The 19,136-nt window shown below is 41.0% G+C and overlaps 1 protein-coding gene across 1 annotated transcript in view; it reads right to left on the bottom strand.

Annotated features, from left to right (window-relative positions):
• The window catches only part of LOC122808866 (mothers against decapentaplegic homolog 4-like), a gene marked incomplete in the record, with an annotated part of 2,707,603 nt that overhangs the window by 778,191 nt on the left and 1,910,276 nt on the right, over positions 1-19,136 (bottom strand). Inside the window, 1 exon segment of the mRNA XM_044079966.1 lies at positions 758-988. Coding sequence (XP_043935901.1) covers positions 758-988 — 231 coding nt within the window.

Genomic DNA, 19,136 nt, shown 5'->3' with positions numbered 1-19,136 from the left:
TGAAAACCGGAGAACCGGTGACAGGCCCAGCAGAGGCCTCGGAGTCTGGCTTGTTCCTAGGCTGCCTGTCCTTATCCTTGCGTTTTTTATGCATGCCGGTCATCGGCTGCTCCGACGGCATGATATAATTAAATTTCCTACCAAAGTAATGTCGTGCAAAGTCAAAATGGCGTTTGATAGTTCGTTTATTAAACCTAGCACAAAACCGACAACCTGGGACGTCGTGGTCTGGGCCTAGGCAAGGAATACAATAAGAATGGAAGTCCTTATGAGGCATTTGCTTCCCACAAGAAATGCAATTGTTAACTTTTTCTGACATCGGACTGAGGCATGGAAAGGTTCTCCAACGGGGTACTTAGCTTTATTGAAGACTTCTGACTGAAATTCGATTCGGAAATCTCAGGTGTTGGCTGACCGGCAATTGCGAACCCCTTCTGCTTCGGGCACAGCTAGGCAAGAAAGACTGAAGAAAATGGCGTTGGATGCCTCTTATACACCCCTGGCGCATTGATGTCAGGGAAGAAGCGACAGCAACTGACGCCGGACCAAGACTTTGGAACTCAGGCTGACTGTGGGACCGCCTGACGGCAGGATAACCCAAGTGTGATGACTGCAGCAAGGTAACACGATGAACATCTTAAGTTCTGACCAGTGAATTTATGTAACTTCATGTCTTGAATTAATACTGAATTCCTGTATAGCAAACTATGCCATTTTTTTCTTTATACAACATCTGGTACTGACAAGGCCTTCTTACCTGCTGGAGACATTGGAATGCTGGGATACAGGTTCACAGAAGCTCGAGAGGTCTCAGGAAGCTGCAGGGGAGGTAGAGGCTGCCTGTAGGACTCAGATGAAGGTAACACCCTAGATGGGTGGTTAATGGGTTGATTGTGTTCACTGGGAGGAGGAGGAGCTAACACCTGAGGTATTTCTAGCTGTACACAATCGTGGACAAACTCTTCTTTAACTGTTCTGGCTGGTGCACCTGAAACAGACACAATACTTTAATGGCAAAAAATGTACACATATAGACAAACCAAAAAAAATACATAAAATAAAGTCCGTTAGCAGTGAAGAAGCTTGTGTGTGAAAAATTAAGAAACTTGAACCTTACACTTCAGCTGGGTTGTATATATACACAGTTTTGTATGTCTACTGCAACCCAAACTGGTTGTCATACATCACAGGAAACATTAGAAGCGTACCAGAGAATGATTCAAATACAGCACACCCTTATCTTGCAGTAGACCACTGTAAAGAATCAATACATAACTTTTTATTTAACGTTTGTTGATCAGGATAGCAAAAAACAGCTCAACTTTTTATTTAATGTTTGTTGAACAGATAGCAAAAAACAGCTCAAGGTTATTATCAAGTGTGACTCTAAAAACTACAAAATATAAATTCAGAATTCAAAAGAATATAATTCACAATACAATGTATAATACATTTAAGAGGCAACTTAATAGGATTTATAATTCCCTGTACATGTGTTAAAATACTGTATTATAACAGGTGTGGGCATCCAACAAAGTATTTATTGGTGGTAACATGGTAGAACTATGCAAGAAGAATAGTTGTGTAAAATCTTACCATAACCATAGATGGCTTTCTCTTCTACATGCTGCAGTATTAGTCACATTAGGGAGTCAGTCTCCAGCTGACTTGTACGTCTAGCCAGTATACCAAAGTCTACACACTACTGCAAGGAATGTGCGACACAGCACATCACTCCATGTATGTTGGTCACAAAGAGACATTGGGTATAAAGTGGACGTCAGCACTCACCAACCTCAGAAATGAATGCTGTCAAGCACTAGCCTGAGCCTAGGTGAGGAAAAATATCACCAGGAAAAAACAGGCAAGCATCAGGGAGAAATGGGGGTGGGGGTGGGGAGAGAGAAATACTGCAGCGAAGAGAAGAGAACATCTATGGTTATGGTAAGATTTTACACAGCTATTCTATGCCCTTCTATTCTTATGCTCCAGTATTCATCATGTTAGGGTGAATGCCAAAGCTCATGCTTGGGAAAGATTGGAAGGAGGAGAAGCTGAGTTTTTTTCCTACAAAGACATGTAGAATAGCTCTGGCAAAAGCAGACTTGGACCTGGAGATGACATCAAGCTTATAATGTTTAGTGAAAACATGAACAGAGGACCAGGTAGCGGCCTCCAGGATAGAGAAAGTGTCTAAGCCTTTAAATAAAGCCCCAGAGGAGGATACTGCCCTAGTGGAGTGTGCCCTCACTGGAAAGAGAGGCTCTTACCATTAGCTGAGTAACAGGAGGCGATAGCTTTAGAAATCCAGGAAGACAGTTTGCTTGGAAACCGGCTGACCCAGGGCCCTTGTGTGGTAAGACACAAAGAGGCATTCAGATTTACTTAGATTTGGTTTTATCAAGGTAGTATCTGAGTTGACTGAGCACATCCAAAGTGTGCAGAATTCTCTCACTGTGAGATCAAGAGGAAGGAAAAAAGGTGAGAAGATTATTAACAGACTGATGAAGGGATAAATTCATTGACCACAGTGGGCATAAAGGAAGGGTTGGTATGCAAGGATACCCTGTCTCTGTGGAAAACTGTGAAGGTGGGATTAGACATCACAGCTTGCAACTCAAGAGACCCTTCTGGCAGAGGTAATGACTACTAGCAGAACTATTTTCCATGTGCAATGACGCAGGGAAGAGGAGCTTGCTAGCTCAAAAGGTACCAACGTAAGCTTCTCTAACACAAAATTGAGATCCCAAGGAGGAGGGACTGGTTTCCTTGGTGGTCTAATATGAAGGACACCTTTAAGAAACAGTTTAACCTCAAGCCTAGAGGCTAAAGGAAGAGACACAGGCAGACAAGTCGAGATGGCTGAAAGATGAGCCTTCACTGAAGAATAGGATACCCCATCCTTCATCAGTTCACACAGATAGGACAAAACTACTGGGACATCCACCGACAGTGGCTGTAGATCCTTCTTGCGACACCAGATGGGAAACCTTTTCCATTTGGAAATGCAGGACTTCTTAGTAGTGAGTTTTCTGGCCTCCTGCAGAACTCGAAGCACATGCTCTGAAAAAAGGTGTCTAAAGGGGATTAAAACCCTTTAACCCACACAGTCAGATTCAGAGTTGACAGATTTGGACGTATTAGGGTTCCTTTGTCCTATGTGAGTAGATCCATCCTGTGGGGTAACCTGTGATGATTGCCCCTGGCTAAGTGCAGGAGAAGGGGGAACCAGTGCTTTGGCCAAAAGGGAGTCACCAGCAAGATTTTTGGAAGGTGGGAAATGCATACAGAAACATCCCCTTCCAAGAGAATGATAGAGCATCCATCTTCCAAGGCCAAGGGATATGGAACCCTAACACAAAATTCTGGAAGTTGTTCATGGGGGTTGCAAAAAGATCTACCTGATGTGTACCATACTGATAGATCAGGTCCAGAAACACATCCCTGCGCAACATCCATTCATGGGATTCGGTCACGGACCTGCTCAATGAGTCTGCCACCACATTCTGAGCTGAGGGAAGGTAAACTTGACTTTGTAAGGCTAACTCCCAGGTGTGTAGGGCTAGTCTGCAAAGGAGGTAAGACTACGTTCCCCCCTGCTTGCTGATGTACCAAAGGACAGTGTTGCTGTCTGTGAACCACCTCAGCACCCCTGGAGTTAGCTTGGGTTTGAAGATTTGTAGGGCAAAAATTAAGGCCCTGAACTCTTTCACACCGATATGTTCCTTTATCTGTTTTGAAGACCAAACATCCCTGACCCTCTAGAACTGAAGAATCGCACCCCATCCTGTGTCTGAAGCTTCTGTGTATAACTCTTGAGAGGGGAGGGGTGGCTGTAGGGGAGACCAGGGTTTTTAGTCACCTGAAGGATCCACCAATCCAACACTTTTTTTATGCATGGTAGAAGTGGAATCATGAAATCCAGTGGGTGGGAGTGCTGCATCCAAACTGTCCTTAGGAACCACTGAATTTTCCTCATGTGCAACTTGGCCAATGGGAGCATGAGGATCGCAGATGCCATGAACACCAAGAGGCATAGGTAGTCCCTGGCAGTCAAAGATTGAAGGGGTAAGATGTTCTGGAAGGAGGAAGTGAGGAACAGCACCTTATCAGCAGGTAGTGAAGCTAGCATCTTGTTTGTTTGTATGCTGCAGCCCAGAAAAATGTGGTCTTGCGAAGGGATCAGAGAGGACTTCTGATAGTTTATAGTGAAGCCTAGACTCTCCAGAAGGGAAACAGTGAAGGAAAGATTCTCTTGAAGTAGGTCTGAGGACTGGGCTTGGATTAGATGATCGTCTAGGTAAGTGAAGATCTGAATTCCCTGCAATCTGTAGAATGCTAGGACAGGAGCCAAGCATTTTGTGAAGACTCTTGGTGCCGTAGAGAGACCAAAGGGCAAAGCACAAAACTGAAAATGCGAGGAAGCAACAGAAAAACGTAAACATTTCCTGAACTGAGGGTGAATGGGGATGTAAAGATAAGCATTTTTGATGTCTAAGGACACCATGAATGCTTGGGGAAGGAAGAGAGGGCAAAGTCAGCATTCGAAAGGAGGCGACTTTCAGAAAAGTGTTTAAATGGGAAAGGTCCAGGATGTGACTCCAGGGTCCAATGTTCCTGGGGACCAAAAACATCCTGGAAGAGAAACCTTTCCCTCATTTGGAGGAAGGGACATCTTTAATCATCCCCTGAGAAAGAAGATCCGAAATGAGCTGAGAAAAGAATATCAATTGTTCTTTTGGTGGATGTGGGATACCTCTGAAGTAGGGGTAAATTTCCCAAACCATGAAATATCCCCTCTGGATGATGGAGAGGACCCAAGAGCCCTGGGTGATCAGATTCCAAGCAGCAAGAGAGAGAGAGAAAGAGACAGACAAAGGGACAGTGGACTGGATGGCCCTGGAGGCAAACAGTCACAGGCTACCAGACTTAGGTTGGGACTGAAAAGGCTGTTTTTGAGCTGGAGTGGATGGGGTAGATTTAGAAGAAGCTACTTTCCTAGGGCCTCTCTAACTTTTTGAGAAAGAAGGCATGGCAGGTTTTCTCACAAAGGCGGTCTTTGCTGGGTAGTTCCTTTGGAAGCTGGGGACAGGAGAAACAAGGATATGCTTAAGATCCTGTAGCTCCTTACCACTTTTCTGTAATGATCTGAATAGGTCTGCAGTCTAGTTACCAAATAAGGCTTTATTATCTAGGGGGCCGTCCATCAATTTGGCCTTGAAGTCATCAGGTAAGGGTTGTAACCGGAGCCAAGAATATCTCCTTAGGGCCAACCCAGAGGCCGCTGCCCTAGCTGAGGCATCTGCATCATCATAACTGCACCTGATGGAGTGCCTATTTATCCGGGCAGTAGAGTTAAGGATGGCTGCCAGTTTAAATTTGCAGGAGAGTACAGGAGGTTTGAAAGGAGTTTTCCTGCATCTGAAAGGAGAGCCAGGGAGTACTTGGCTATGTGGGTCTGCTAATTAATTGCCCGGAAGGCTAGAGCGGCAGAGGTGTAATCCTTTTTCCCCAGTCTCTCCATAACCTTGCTCTTTTTATCAGAGGGCAGTAAGGCGGCGGAAGGTAGTAACTTGAAAGTCTTTCATCAGCTGAAACTGAAATGGTAGCTGGATCTGCAGACAGAGCTTTGAGCAGGAACTTGGAGTCCTCAAGTACCTTGTAGAACCTGTCAGGGTGCTTGGGAGCAGGAGGCTGAGAGTCTGGACACTTAGATGCAACTGTAAATGGATCCAGAAAAGCTGGCAGAACAGGGAGGGGGGGTGAAGAATCATCTGCAAGAGGTCATAATACCTCTTTTGTATGTCTGAGACTTGAGAACAGCCCAACTTGAAAAAGTTTTTCATTTTCTGGATAGTTTCTCAGAATGAAATAGCCTCCCCAGGGGAATCCATGCCATTAGGTTCCTCTTCTGAGGAGGCATACCCCAGGGAGAAGCTATTTGGGTGGAGTAAGCCAATGACTCATCTGCTGAGATTCCTCTTCATCCGAAGAGGTCATTTCAGCTGCCCTCTTGAAAGCAGTGGAAGGAGAGAGATTGCCTGCAGAGGGACAGAGGAAGATGAGGACTGGTGTGGGGTCATGAAGGCATTGAAAAGGCTTTGTAAGAAAGCCTGCCAATCAGGAGTTTGCTCTTGTGGGGCAGAAGCAACATATTTTGTCTTAAATTTTTTTCTTTTTAGAGGCTTCCATGTGGTGGAAGGTAGAAGGGCCTGACATTGGTCTACATTCCACTATGTCAGCAAGAACATCCTCATGCACAGTGATTTGGGTGATGCTGCTTGGACCTATGGAAATAAGCTGTGGTTCCCTTTTTCGCCCGGGCTGGACACTTGCACTTCCCTCATGGACGTACTGGTAGACTCCTTCGGAGCTTTCCCTGTGGTATTCGGTAAAGGGACATCCATCTCCTTCAGTACAGCCTTGAGAGAGACCCCTCTGGAAGAAAGGGCGCAGCTGGAAGATCAGGCTGAGGTTTCTTGGCCTTTTTTGCTTGGGGCTCATCCGAAGGACCCGACATCACTTCCATCTCCAGTGCCAGATGCTTAAAGCATTGGTTTTCTAAGTAGAGTGAGCAATGCTAAACAGCTCTTAAGAGTTTTCTGGATGAGCGACTTATAGATAGTGCAAACGGTGTGATCGTGGTCTGGGCCTGGACAGAACAAGCAGAGGTCATGGGCATCTCTATGTGGAATCTGCCCTCCACACTGACACTTGCCCTTCCTAGCTGACATCACCCAACAAACAAGCAGTAGCAACAATGAATTTAAGAAAGAAAGAACCCAAACGGGGTATTTATCTTACCCAAGGTACACAACTGATCTGGCGAGTGACTGTCTAGAGCAGGTGATCAAACAGGCGGAAGAAAAGTTCTAAGGCTGGTGCATGCAGACGTCCACTTTACACCCGAAGTCTCCTTATGACTCATCTATGTGGCGTGATGTGCATCGCATGTACCTTGCAGTAGCATGTAGACTTTGGTATACTGGCCAGATGTATGAATCAGCCAGAGGCGGACTCCCTAATGTGATGAATACTGCAGCATTTGAATAGGACATCATATTTATAACAGAGACAGAGAAAATGAAACTGCTGCAGTTGGAAACACTGCTAGAATCTCAGCTGGAGGTACTACTAGTATCCTCAAAGCTCAATCCAAAAACTGTTTGGAGAGAGAGAGTCAGGCTTTGAGCATACAGCCAGGTCTCTCAAAGCAAGGGAGGAGGGTGAGAATGAGCTTTAAAATTTCTGAAGTAAACTTTGGCAGATGGTGACAAATCAGCATCACTGAGAAGAACATTCAGCTCACACACAACCCCCTGATACTTCTGCAGGAAGGACACCGGTAGGACTGTGTGCTCCTTATCAGTGAATAGGTCTATTAATGATGTCATCTGATCACAACACAGAGAGAAACAGGTTGTAGAACTGGCTCATCATGTGCAAGACCTGAAAAGGTCCAACTTGTAGACAGCTTACTAAGGTGTCTTGGTCACAGTTTTCAGATGTTAGCAAATTATCAATTATGTCATGTTGACATGCTTGAAGTGTTACTGTTTCATCTTAAGATCTGCTTATATAGCCTTCTGGTGCTGACCAAGCCAATAGATAGGATGGCTTCTTGGCTTGCAATAAGCACAGTTCTGTATTTAAAAAAAAAAAAGTCACTGAAAACTGAATTGAAAATTAAGGAGGCACTCTGCTACTTTTGGACTTAAACTGATTTATCTATACAACAGAAACACATCTATAACTTGTACCATATAACTCTGCTATGTAAAACTCATTTATGTACAAAAAGTTATCAAGACTAGTGTCTTGTATGAGAATCCGTCAACTCACTGCTAACCAATTTTAAGATCTTCTGGTTAAGGTTGCTTGACCGAATGGTATACCAACATAAATTACAACTTTTTGGGGCTTGACATTTTTCTGCAGTGTCTGAAAACCATAAGTAGAGGAGGAGCTGGGGGATGGAGTGGCGAGGAGCTTTCCCTCCCACATGAAAATAGAGTTTGAATTTTTTCAAAAGTATGGTTTTTTTTCACTCAGTCTAGAGTGAAAGGCCTTTGATGAAGCCTAGTGGGACTAACCCAGTCAACAAAGGATGGATGAATAAACAGCTTATACTAATGATCTGCTTGCAGCACTTTGTCTTTCTGATCATGGCCCTAACAGCAGTCAGGGTTTGCTCAAGGCACGACTCTGTGTCAGTCCCCAAAGTCTGAGATTGGTGGTAAACATTAATTTCAACTGGAACTGCTACTGCCAGCCTGTTTTATTTTGCATCTGCATGTTTACTTGATCTCCAAACTTGCTAAGTGGCAAACATATATTTATTTCTTTGCAGCATAAGTCATTATTAGGCTTCAAAAAGCTAAACTATACATGCTACATTGTCTGGTAATTTATACTCTGAGTGTCATTAGAATACTCTTGTTTTGCTTGCTGTGCATTTTATTATTTGGTGACAGAAGATTTTGTATGAGCTGCAGTCACACGGTGCGGTAGTAAGAATATTTATCAACTGACTTTTGGACTCATTTGCATCTTTTTTTTTAAGATTTTGAATGGGCAACAAGAAGGCCCAATCACTTACTTGCTCAGCTGAGAAGACAAGTAAAACTATTTTTTTCTTAGCTTTGTAAATGTTTGTCATTCCTAAGCAATCCACTTTGGTGCCACCAGCATGTACTACTTGCTTTAATTAAAAAAGTAACAGATTTAACGTTGCCAATACTGTTAACAATACTACATTCTTGTTGCAGCTACCAATTTAATTTTACTGGCTACACACATTTAACTCCTTTACTGAATATTTTCCAGACAACTGCAGGAGCCCTAAACTTACTATTTTTTTCTCACTATACAAAAATGCTTAGATCTCTGAAATGGTTTGACATTTTCTCGTGCTGGTTTCAAGGACCGTTACCAGCATACCATCAAAAGAGCTTTAATTTTAATGAAAAAAATACCATTTTTCCACAAAGCATAAAAAGAAATAGCACAAAAAATTCACATAGCACTACACATTTATTTTATGTCAAACATCACAACTGTTTTGCAAATGCTACAGTTAGTCAATTTCAAAATGCTGTTCTAGCCTGAATTTCATCCATCCACAACCCCTTTTTCCATTTTTGCACATGGAGTCGGGGTGTCACTTCAGCAGTGACAATCATCTACAGCCAAGGTTTAGACCACCAGGTGGCTGTAGTTCTTCCACACCACACCACACACTCACTCCTATGTTCAGTTTAGAGTATCCAATTCACCGACTGTACGTCTTTGGAATGTGGAAAGAAACCAGAGTGCTCAGAGTAAATTCACCTGGACACAGGGAGGACATGCAGACTCAGTCAAGAATCAAACTGGGGAACCTCTTGCTGTGAGGCAACACTATCTGCTGCACTACTGTGCTATCTTCAAGTAGCAGCATCTCTGCCTCAGCATTCTTATAACATTACAAGAAAAAATATGAACTCTATACTGGCCCTAACACACACACACACACACACACACACACACACACACACACACACACACACACACACAATAAAAAGCAATACTTCACACAGGATTCAAACTCCTAGGATATAAAAACAGTTATCAAAAAGTGAGAAATTTTGTCCAAAACTTGAAAAATACTCTCTAAAGTACAAATCACTATATGAATAAATACTACTGTTACTATAATTCTACTGACTGTATTCATAAGTTAAAGGATCTTACAATTTTGTGTGATGATTGCTTGGTACCTGCAGGCATTTCCACTGTACAGTACGATTCCCACTGATTTGGATATTCTGGGGTTTAAAGAATATTTCATTGAGTTTGCTGTAAAAGAATTGAAGTTTATTTGCTCCTACCTTGAATTTGGGTTAAAACACAATTGTTTTGTTTTCAACAAGGAGGATTTTCAACAAATACAAGGAGTTGCAATGGGGGCTGCTATAGCCCCCAGTTATGCAAACATAGTACTTGCATTATGGGTAGATTTATATGTTTATGACAGGATACATTCTATTTTTAAAGAAATATTTATGTTTTATGGATGCCGTGATTTTTATCTGGTCTAGGTCAGAAGAAATGTTGAATACATTTTAAGTCTATTTGAATCACGCAACTATTTTTAATTTACTTTTAAATCTAGTTAAAAGTGTTTTTTTAATCCCATTAAATATGTTTACAAAATGACAAACTTTTAATTATGCTGGCAAAAAAAAGTGTGTCCAACAGTAGTTACTTGCAATACACCAGTATACATTTAACTTATCAAAAGGTAAAGTTTGTTAAAGGTTGGATGATAACAGCAAGTAGACTAGCTAAATTTCTTAAAATACCTTTAATGAATTACCACTTGCAACACAAACTTACATTTATATAAAAGTAATCAAACAATACTAAGATCACATTTACAAACATTATAGGAAATATAATATTACATGTGATGTATAATCTAAGCAACATTACATAAATTATTCAATCCCTGCATTCTCTTAAACCTCATTCCTCCTCCAAAACACTTTTCTGCACATATTGTTCCCACAATTTCCATTTATTACTATGAAATTACCCTTTTCTAAAGATCCCACTTAATGTTCTTTTATCTCTGTTACAATACTCACAAAGTACATCTGTTTTTCATTTTGATATTCATTTTCTAGTACTTGCTTTTTTGGCAGCCACCAGAATTAAATTTAACAAGGCCTTACCGTGTCTGAGTAACTCAGATCCTGTAACCCAGCTCAAAAAAAAATTCTTTAGTTATACTCATTTACTCACCCAGTATTCCTGGCATAGTACTCTGTGGGGAATTTTGAAAGTCTGCCAACTCATTACACTCCCAAAACATATGTTCTCAGTTACCTCGTTCATCTTTGTCACACCTCCACCTCTGTTTGGGGTATAAAAGTATATCTGCAAACACTTCCAGACAAAAACCCTAACTCTTCTAGACTTTACTGCATATATGGAAGCCATACATATGCTCCCCATTGTTCCTTTGTGCATTGTGTATCTAATCTCTCTTCCCAATCTTTTCTGACCTCTTCTAATTAATTTCTATAATTATACAATATTTTATATGCCATACTAATTATCCATTTTCTGACAGCAGCTTCTGTGCTAGATTCAGTTAAATACACAGACAGTTCTGGTCCTTTACTTAGGATTACCTTATCGCTTTCTCTTTCTATACTGTTATCAATCCCTGATAGGGAAGGCAATCACTAGCCTGAAATCAAATTTTCATCTTGGCCTCTTCTCATTCTATAACCCTTCTTTTTCTAATCATTTGCTCCCAGCACTTTGGTTCCTTTCCCAGCTTCCTTCAGTAAATTCCAGTCCCATCTTATATATTGCCTGTACCCCTAATTGCAGTCATCCCTATTGTCAGAATTTCCTTTCTCCATTCTCATGTTAGCATAGTTCTTAGTAAACTTTCTGCTACTTTATGAATATAATATTCTGTATGACTGCTACTTTCCTTAAGGATCTGTGTCCAAAATCCCATTCTTTCCTTGCTTCTTGAATTACCCCCTACTTCATCATCATCCCTTTCCATTTTGAATTATAGCTTCCTGCTTGTATTATGTACAACAGCCTTAACTGTGTGGCTCTGACATATATCTTCAAATCAGGTAATCATAAAATTCCTTGTTCTGTTGGGAGAATCAACTTAACCCACTTGACTCTTGCCCTCTTCCCTCCCAAATAAAATCCTTCAACTCTCTATTAATTACTGTCTTCACCTTCTCTGGTTGATAAAAATATGTCTGAACTGTATATAAAACTAAAAGGAATAAAAAAATGTCATTGCTTGCATATAGCTATCCATATCAATATCCAAAGGCAAGAGTTTCCATTTTCTCAGTTTTTGTTTGATCTTTTTGGTCTCTTCCCATATATCCTTAGCTGCCACAGCAGAATCCATTTTAATCCATACTCCTAAATATTTCATTTTATCATATCCCCATAAATGTGTATTGCTGGACCAATTCAAGTATGGGTACCTAGTTTATTGCAATATCCTTTGTTTTATCATTGATTTTATATCCCATAGATTAACTACATTTTTAATTAGATTTTGAGAAAGAGTCTGAAATTCTGAAATATGTTTTGGCAGAACAGAAGAGTCCAAAGTAGGAGGGTACTGAAGTTCAAAACCCAACAGCAAGCAAACAGGAGATGAAAAGTATGACAGTAATATAAACAGTCAACAAAAAGAAAATAAAACTAAACTACTGACAAATAAATAAAAAGCCATCTGATGTGCAACGACAAGACTGCGAATAAATCCGTTTACACTGTTTGATTTCAACGCACACTTGTCATTCGATTCACTGACCGAACTTCTGCAGACAATAAAAAATAATGAATTAAAAGCATTTCATTTAAAACAACCCCTTAAAGGTCACATGCTATTTAATTCCCTATCACAAGGTACATAGTGAATACTTCATTGGTTTTGTCATACATCCCCACCCATTAAGTCTATTCACAAGCTCCAAAGTGAATGAAACTACGGACGGGTCAACTACCACTCGCTTACGTTGCTCATGCAACGAACTGACCGAACCATTCACATTATCTAAACTATCAGTGAATACTCACATACATTACTAGTGCAGCAAACTGACTAAAACAGATATCAGCAAATGAAGTTGACCTCATTTGCAACCATTAGCCCATACTTTTACTATGCTGAACAGTTTAACTGAACACCAGGAGAAAGAATATGGAATATATATAAAGAAACTAAGTATTTTACATAATGTTTAACTTTTTCTATATTATTTATATATAAACCGCCCTTAAGTAACCACCTGTACCATGAGCTATTCTGTACCTTGAGGCATAAGAGGAGTTTAATTATTAATTTATATGCTATTCACCTATTTATTACACATAAATAGAACAAACAGCTAATAAAAGCAGATAAACAATAGTCTATTTTAAATACCCATTTAATATAAATACTTTCTTGAATTATCTCCTCTAATTTCTATTTGCTGTATTAAACAAAATTAGAAGAGAGCAGACAGAAAATGTAAAATCATAATGGGTGCTCAATGGTTATATATTACAAAAACCCCAAAGATGATATACTACAAATTCCACTAAATGGTACTCCCATTTACTGGATTCAGAACGTCTTTAGTGATTAATGTATATTTAGGACAAATGTTCCTATTAACAATATATAGGCATCTTGAATAAATATGGATACACTTTGACTTACCTTGCCAAACTTTTCAACTTTAAGATGCACTTATTTGAACAGAAATCGTTCAAACCAGGGAACTTATATGCATCAAGTTTAATTTGCCAGAGCAATTCTAGGTCTTCCAACTTTAAATCCTCTGGGCCCACCCCTGATGTTGAGGGGGACTTGGTCAATCACTAAATATTTAAATGCATTTTCTTTATGTGACAATACATGTTTTGCCAGGGCATTCTCCAGCTTCCACTTACTGATTGCATACTGATGTTCATAAATATGTTCATGGAGCTTACGTTCCATTTTGCCTATGTACTAGACAGGGCATTGTTGACATTTGGCAAGATAAATAACAGACTTAAAATTACAATTAAATTTATTCCTAATTCTGTAAACATTATCATTAATACTGAATGATGTTGCTACTCCTATATGTCTACAAGAACTTGCCAAAAAGTTCAATTTCCAAGCACTTTTAAACTCCACCAGATTTTTCAAATTGGGACCTCTTTTACAGGTGATCCTAGGTGGAATTCCCACTTTTTGTGACATATCCACATCACTCCTAATTAGATCCCAATTCTTATTCGTGAAATACCTGACAACATGGCTGTCCACACTGAAAGTAGTAATTAAACTCAGCGTGAAGCATTTTATCCCATTTATCCTAGGTTCTACCCTATTAATAAGCTGCTCATTGTCACCATTAGGGATGGTTGTATTAGTGATACTTAGAATAGGGGAATATATCCCCTTATTTCTCTTAGTTTTCACCTCCATTATCAAAGAATCAATTTTCCTGGGTAACCACGACTAAGGAACATTCTTTTAAGCGCCGCACATTCCATGTGGAACTCATCCTCTAAGGTGACTATCCTCACTGCTCTTACCAGTTATCCTTTAACAACTGAATATTTTTGATGATAGGGTTGGCTACTTGTAAAGTGCAGAAAGGAATTGGAATATGTACTCTTTCGGTACACCTTCGCTACATAGCCTTGGTTGGGGACTTCTTTCCTTAGATTGATGTCTAAATAGCTAATCTCTTCTTTACTGAAACTGAATGTAAATTTTAGGAAGCTTGTGGTGTTACTGAGATAATCAACCAAGGCTTCTGCTTTTCCTACATCACCCTTAATGATGATAAAAATATTATCCAAGAATAGGGTGTAAAATAAAATGTCCTCCTTAATACTGTCCACTTTGAAGATTAATTCAGATTCCCACTGGGCCATAACTAAATTTGCTACACAAGCACCACATGGTGAACCCATAGCCACCCCTACTTTTTTCCTTGTCAAAGAGAAAATAACTAATGGATAATATTGAATCCAATATTTCCGCACTTTGGAGCTTGTGAATGGACTTAATGAGTGGGGATGTATGACGAAACCAATGAAGAATTCACTATGTACCCCATGACAGGGAATTAAACAGCATGTGACCTTTAAGGGGTTGTTTTAAATGAAATGTTTTTAATTCATTATTTTTGTCTGAAGAAGTTTGGTCAGTGAATCGAACAAAAAGTGTGCATTGAAATAAAGCAGCTTAAACTGATTTATTTGCAGACTTGCCGTTGCACCTCGGACGGCTTTTTTATTTGTCAGTAATATAAACAGTGATAAAACCTACACTTCATGAATGGTGTTTAACTTGTACTTTAGATACACCAGTGATTAAAGAAATACGGATCAATAACTGGTGAATTTTAGCCAGAGATGAAACAGTCAAGAAAAGTGTTGGAGAATCTCCTACTTTAATTAAAAACAGGTGTCAAACATTGAAAAAACAGTTTTGAAGAAGACAATGGCAAAGAACATTCTGTTTCTTTACGAGTAAAGGGAGCATTCTTATGTCAAAAGTGCAGTCAGTGCAGTTTTTTTTAGCGATTTGTTGTGTAAACACTAGTACAAACTATCCAACACCTAAATATCGTAATTACGATATGAATAATGTGGTTTACGTTGCAGAACGCTTTGTTTATGAAGGATTTCACATGGGTAGAATGATAAAAAAAAAACGAATTCTAGAATTTATGAACATTGTCACAAAGCAAAAAGAAGAATACAAACACAATGCATTACACTGTTGTACTCTGAAATGTAAGAACTTTAAAAGTTTAATCTTTATATAGTTCTTGATACTGAGCCTGACCGTAAAGGAGGGGATGTTTAAAATATATTAGATGTTAAACAATATGAATGATAAACCAGGTTGGATGCACCATGAGTAGCTGGGTTGAATGATTACATCAGTTTTAAGTGTGTTTATAGAAACCAAGAATAAAACACAAAAACAATTGGACAGGAGATTTTTTTAAACGTGTATGGATATAATGATTTGTATATTTAACAAACTGAAGTCATCTCAAGTTCTGGATGAAAGTGCTTACTATGACTAATAACGGACTGCTTTTATTATCTTTAAGAATTTGAATCCTGTATGAAACTGTGCTTTTATTATACTTATAACATTCTTAGGATAAGACACCTGGATGGTCAGACATGTACTGCATACTGCAAGAAAAGATGGCAAATATGAAAAGTATGTAGCAAAATTAGAAGTTATGTACCTACCATAACGTTCCATGTTAGTTGTCTTCTCTCGCCTTCTTTCTTGCTGGATGGGTTCAGAGCCGATCCTCGGCTCCGACTCGGCACTTGCTTAGCTTGAGAACTCCTTTTACCAGCTCGAGGCAACCCTATATCCCATGATGCAAGGCGAGACTACCTCAGATCTCGTTTGGTAGCTAAATAACCCTGCCAATAATACTAATCCCAAAGGAAGAGCACAACTAGCCTAGAAAAACTAGGCAAAAGTTCTAAGATAGACTCTCTAAAGAACTAAGGAGAGTGAATCTGATAAAGAGAAACTCTTCAAGATCTGTCCAGGCCAGGGGGAAGGAGGGAGGGACGCAAGAAAGAAGGCGAGAGAAGACAACTAACATGGAACGTTATGGTAGGTACATAACTTCTAAATGTTAAGTTCTCAATCTCGCCTTCATTCTTGCTGGATGGGACCGCGTCCCTAGCACCTGTATCCCGGGTGGCTCAATGGAACAGACTCTTGAGTACTGTGGAACCAAAACTGGCTCTGTCCCTGGAGGCCAAATCTAATTTGTAATGAGAGACAAAGGTATGAGGAGTGGCCCAAGTAGCTGCTGCACAAATGGTATCAATGGGTAGCCTATCCTGAAAAGCTGTAGAAGTGGATAGGCTCCTGGTTGAGTGTGTCTTCGGTTTTGAGGGTAGTTGCTTGCCTCTGAGCGAATACATGTAAGAAATGGTGGAAAATAACCATCTGGATAAGGTCACTTTTGATACTGGGAGACCTTTCCTGTTTTCTGCATAGGAGACAAATAATTGATCTGATTTCCTGAATTGTTTAGTTCTATGCAAATAATACCTGAGCTGACGATGGACATCCAAAAAATGAAGCTTTTGTTCAGCTCTGTCAGAATAATTTGGGAAAAAGACTGGTAGATCGATGGATTTATTAATATTAGTTTGAGAAACAACTTTGGGAAGAAAGGATGGATTTGTTCTCAAGGACACCCTGTCCTTGTGAAAAACCAAGTAAGGGGAACGGATGCAGAGAGCTTGAATCTCGGATACCCTTCTTGCTGAAGTGACAGCCAGTTTATATATATAGTTTTCCAGGTCAATAACTTCAAGGAGCAGGAAGCAGACGGTTCGAAGGGGGGTAAAATCAAGGATGCTAACATCAAATTCAGATCCCATTGTGGAGGAGGATGTTTTATTGGAGGCTTTAGGAGAAAAACTCCTCTCAGAAAAGCTTTGCATAGTCTATGTGACATAATGTTATGATCTTGCAAGCCAACATGATATTTGGAAATAGCAGCCAGTTGAACTTTGACTGTTGATGAAGAAGATCCTGACTGAAAAACTTCAGCTAGAAAATCTAAAACAGAATGCACAGGTGCAGTAAAGGGATCAATGTGCCTGGAGTTTGCCCAAAGGGAAAAACGTTGCCACTTGCTAGCATAAACCGTTCTGGTGGACGACTTCAAAGAAGCTATTAAGATATCTCTGACAGGATCAGAGATCATAGGAAGCCTGGCTAGGGAAGGAAGTGGAGCAACCAAGCAGTGAGGTTGAGAGAACAAATGGCCCGGTGCTGTTGACCCGATTGGTGGATCAAAAGATCCGGAACTGGGTCCAGATGCCAAGGCTGCACCAGGAGGTGACGATGCAGAGTCGGAAACCAAATTTGTCGAGGCCAGTAAGGGGCAATGAGAATCAACTTGGCCCTCAAAACGGTAGCTTTCTGAATAACCTGTGGAATTAAGGGGAAAGGAGGAAAGGCATACAGAAGTCCCCGGGGCCAATCCTGGATTAGAGAGTCTCTCAGGGGTTGGCCTGGTAGGGGAAAGAGGGTGAAGAAGTCCGGGCATTTGTTGTTTTGGGGTGTAGCAAAAAGATCGCAACAAGGGGTGCCCCACTTCAGAAATATCTCGTCCACTATCGATTGATTGAGAGACCACTCGTGAGGCATGAGAATGGCTCTGCTCAGTCTGCCCGCTAAGAGGTTGGACCTGCCGGGGATGTGCGTTGCTATCAGAAACCGATGAGAGGAGATTGCTCATTGCCAAAGTCTGAGAGCTTCGACACAAAGGATAGGACCTGGTCCCGCCCTGCTTGTTGATGTACCAGACCACAGACATGTTGTCCGTTTGAACTGCAATAGTCCCCGCGGGAAGAAAGTCGTTGAGGGCTTGCAACGTTAAAAGCACCGCTCTCATCTCCAGGACATTTATGTGCAGATGGTATTCGATGGGTTGCCAAGTCCCTTGGACCATCCTGCCCTGATAATGCCCCCCCCACCCGATCAGAGAGGCATCCGTAGTGACTGTGGCAACCGGAGGAGGGGGAACAAATGGTCGGTCCTGATGAAGTAGTGGTGAAGATATCCACCAGGTTAGATGAGTCCTGCACGATTGTGTAACCAAGATTTCGTGCCTCATGGGAAGGTTCTGGAACGACCACTGAGTGAATAACATCCACTGCAGAAGACGCATGTGGAAGCGAGCTAATGGTAGAAGTACAATGGCCGCAGCCATGAGACCTAGAACCTTCAGAACCAATCTGGCTTTGACTTTGCTGCTCTGCAATAAAATCCGAACGTATTTTTGGATGTCCAGAATTCTCTGATCTGTTAGTCTGGCTAACATACTGACGGTGTTTAATTCTGCGCCTATAAAGGTGATAGATTGGCAAGGCAGCAGAGAAGATTTTTCTAAATTCACCGATATTCCCAAACTTTTGCAAAGCTGCAGAGTGTAGTCTCTGCTCTGAAAAAGCTGATGCTTGGTGGTGGCGGAGAGGAGCCAGTCGTCTAAATAAGGAAACACCTGGAATCCTTGACGTCTCAGATGAGCTGTGACCACTGCCATGCATTTGGTAAACACTCTGGGGGCTGAAGTGAGGCCAAAGGGCAGGGCTCTGAATTGATAATGACTGGTCCCTAGCCGAAAGCTGAGAAACCTCCTGGAGCGCCTGTGTATCTTTATGTGATAGTACGCGTCCTGAAGGTCTATCGAGCACATCCAGTTGTCCTTGCCCAGAAAGGGCAGAATGGACTGAAGCGTGACCATCCGGAATCTTGCCTTCTTGACAAATCTGTTTAGATTGCTCAGGTCTAAAATAGGTCTCCAATCTCCTGTCCTTTTGGGGACCAAAAAGAATCTAGAGTAAACGCAGGATCCTGCTTGGTCTGCTGGAACAGTCTGGACGGCTCTTTTTTCTAGGAGCTTTGAAACCTCCTGTTTTGCCAAATCCCTTTGACCGGGTGAGATGTCTGGAAGGGATTGGTGAAGTACGGGATACCTTTCGAAGGGGATTTTGTAACCCTCGGATATGACCGACTGTACCCACATATCTTGTGAAAGGGAACG

This window comes from Protopterus annectens, chromosome 8.part0 (assembly GCF_019279795.1).
Source record: "Protopterus annectens isolate FY-2018-M chromosome 8.part0, PAN1.0, whole genome shotgun sequence".
Lineage (NCBI taxonomy): Eukaryota > Metazoa > Chordata > Ceratodontiformes > Protopteridae > Protopterus > Protopterus annectens.
The sequence above is the reverse complement of the archived record's forward strand: the minus strand, read 5'-3'. Positions and strand labels throughout refer to the sequence as shown.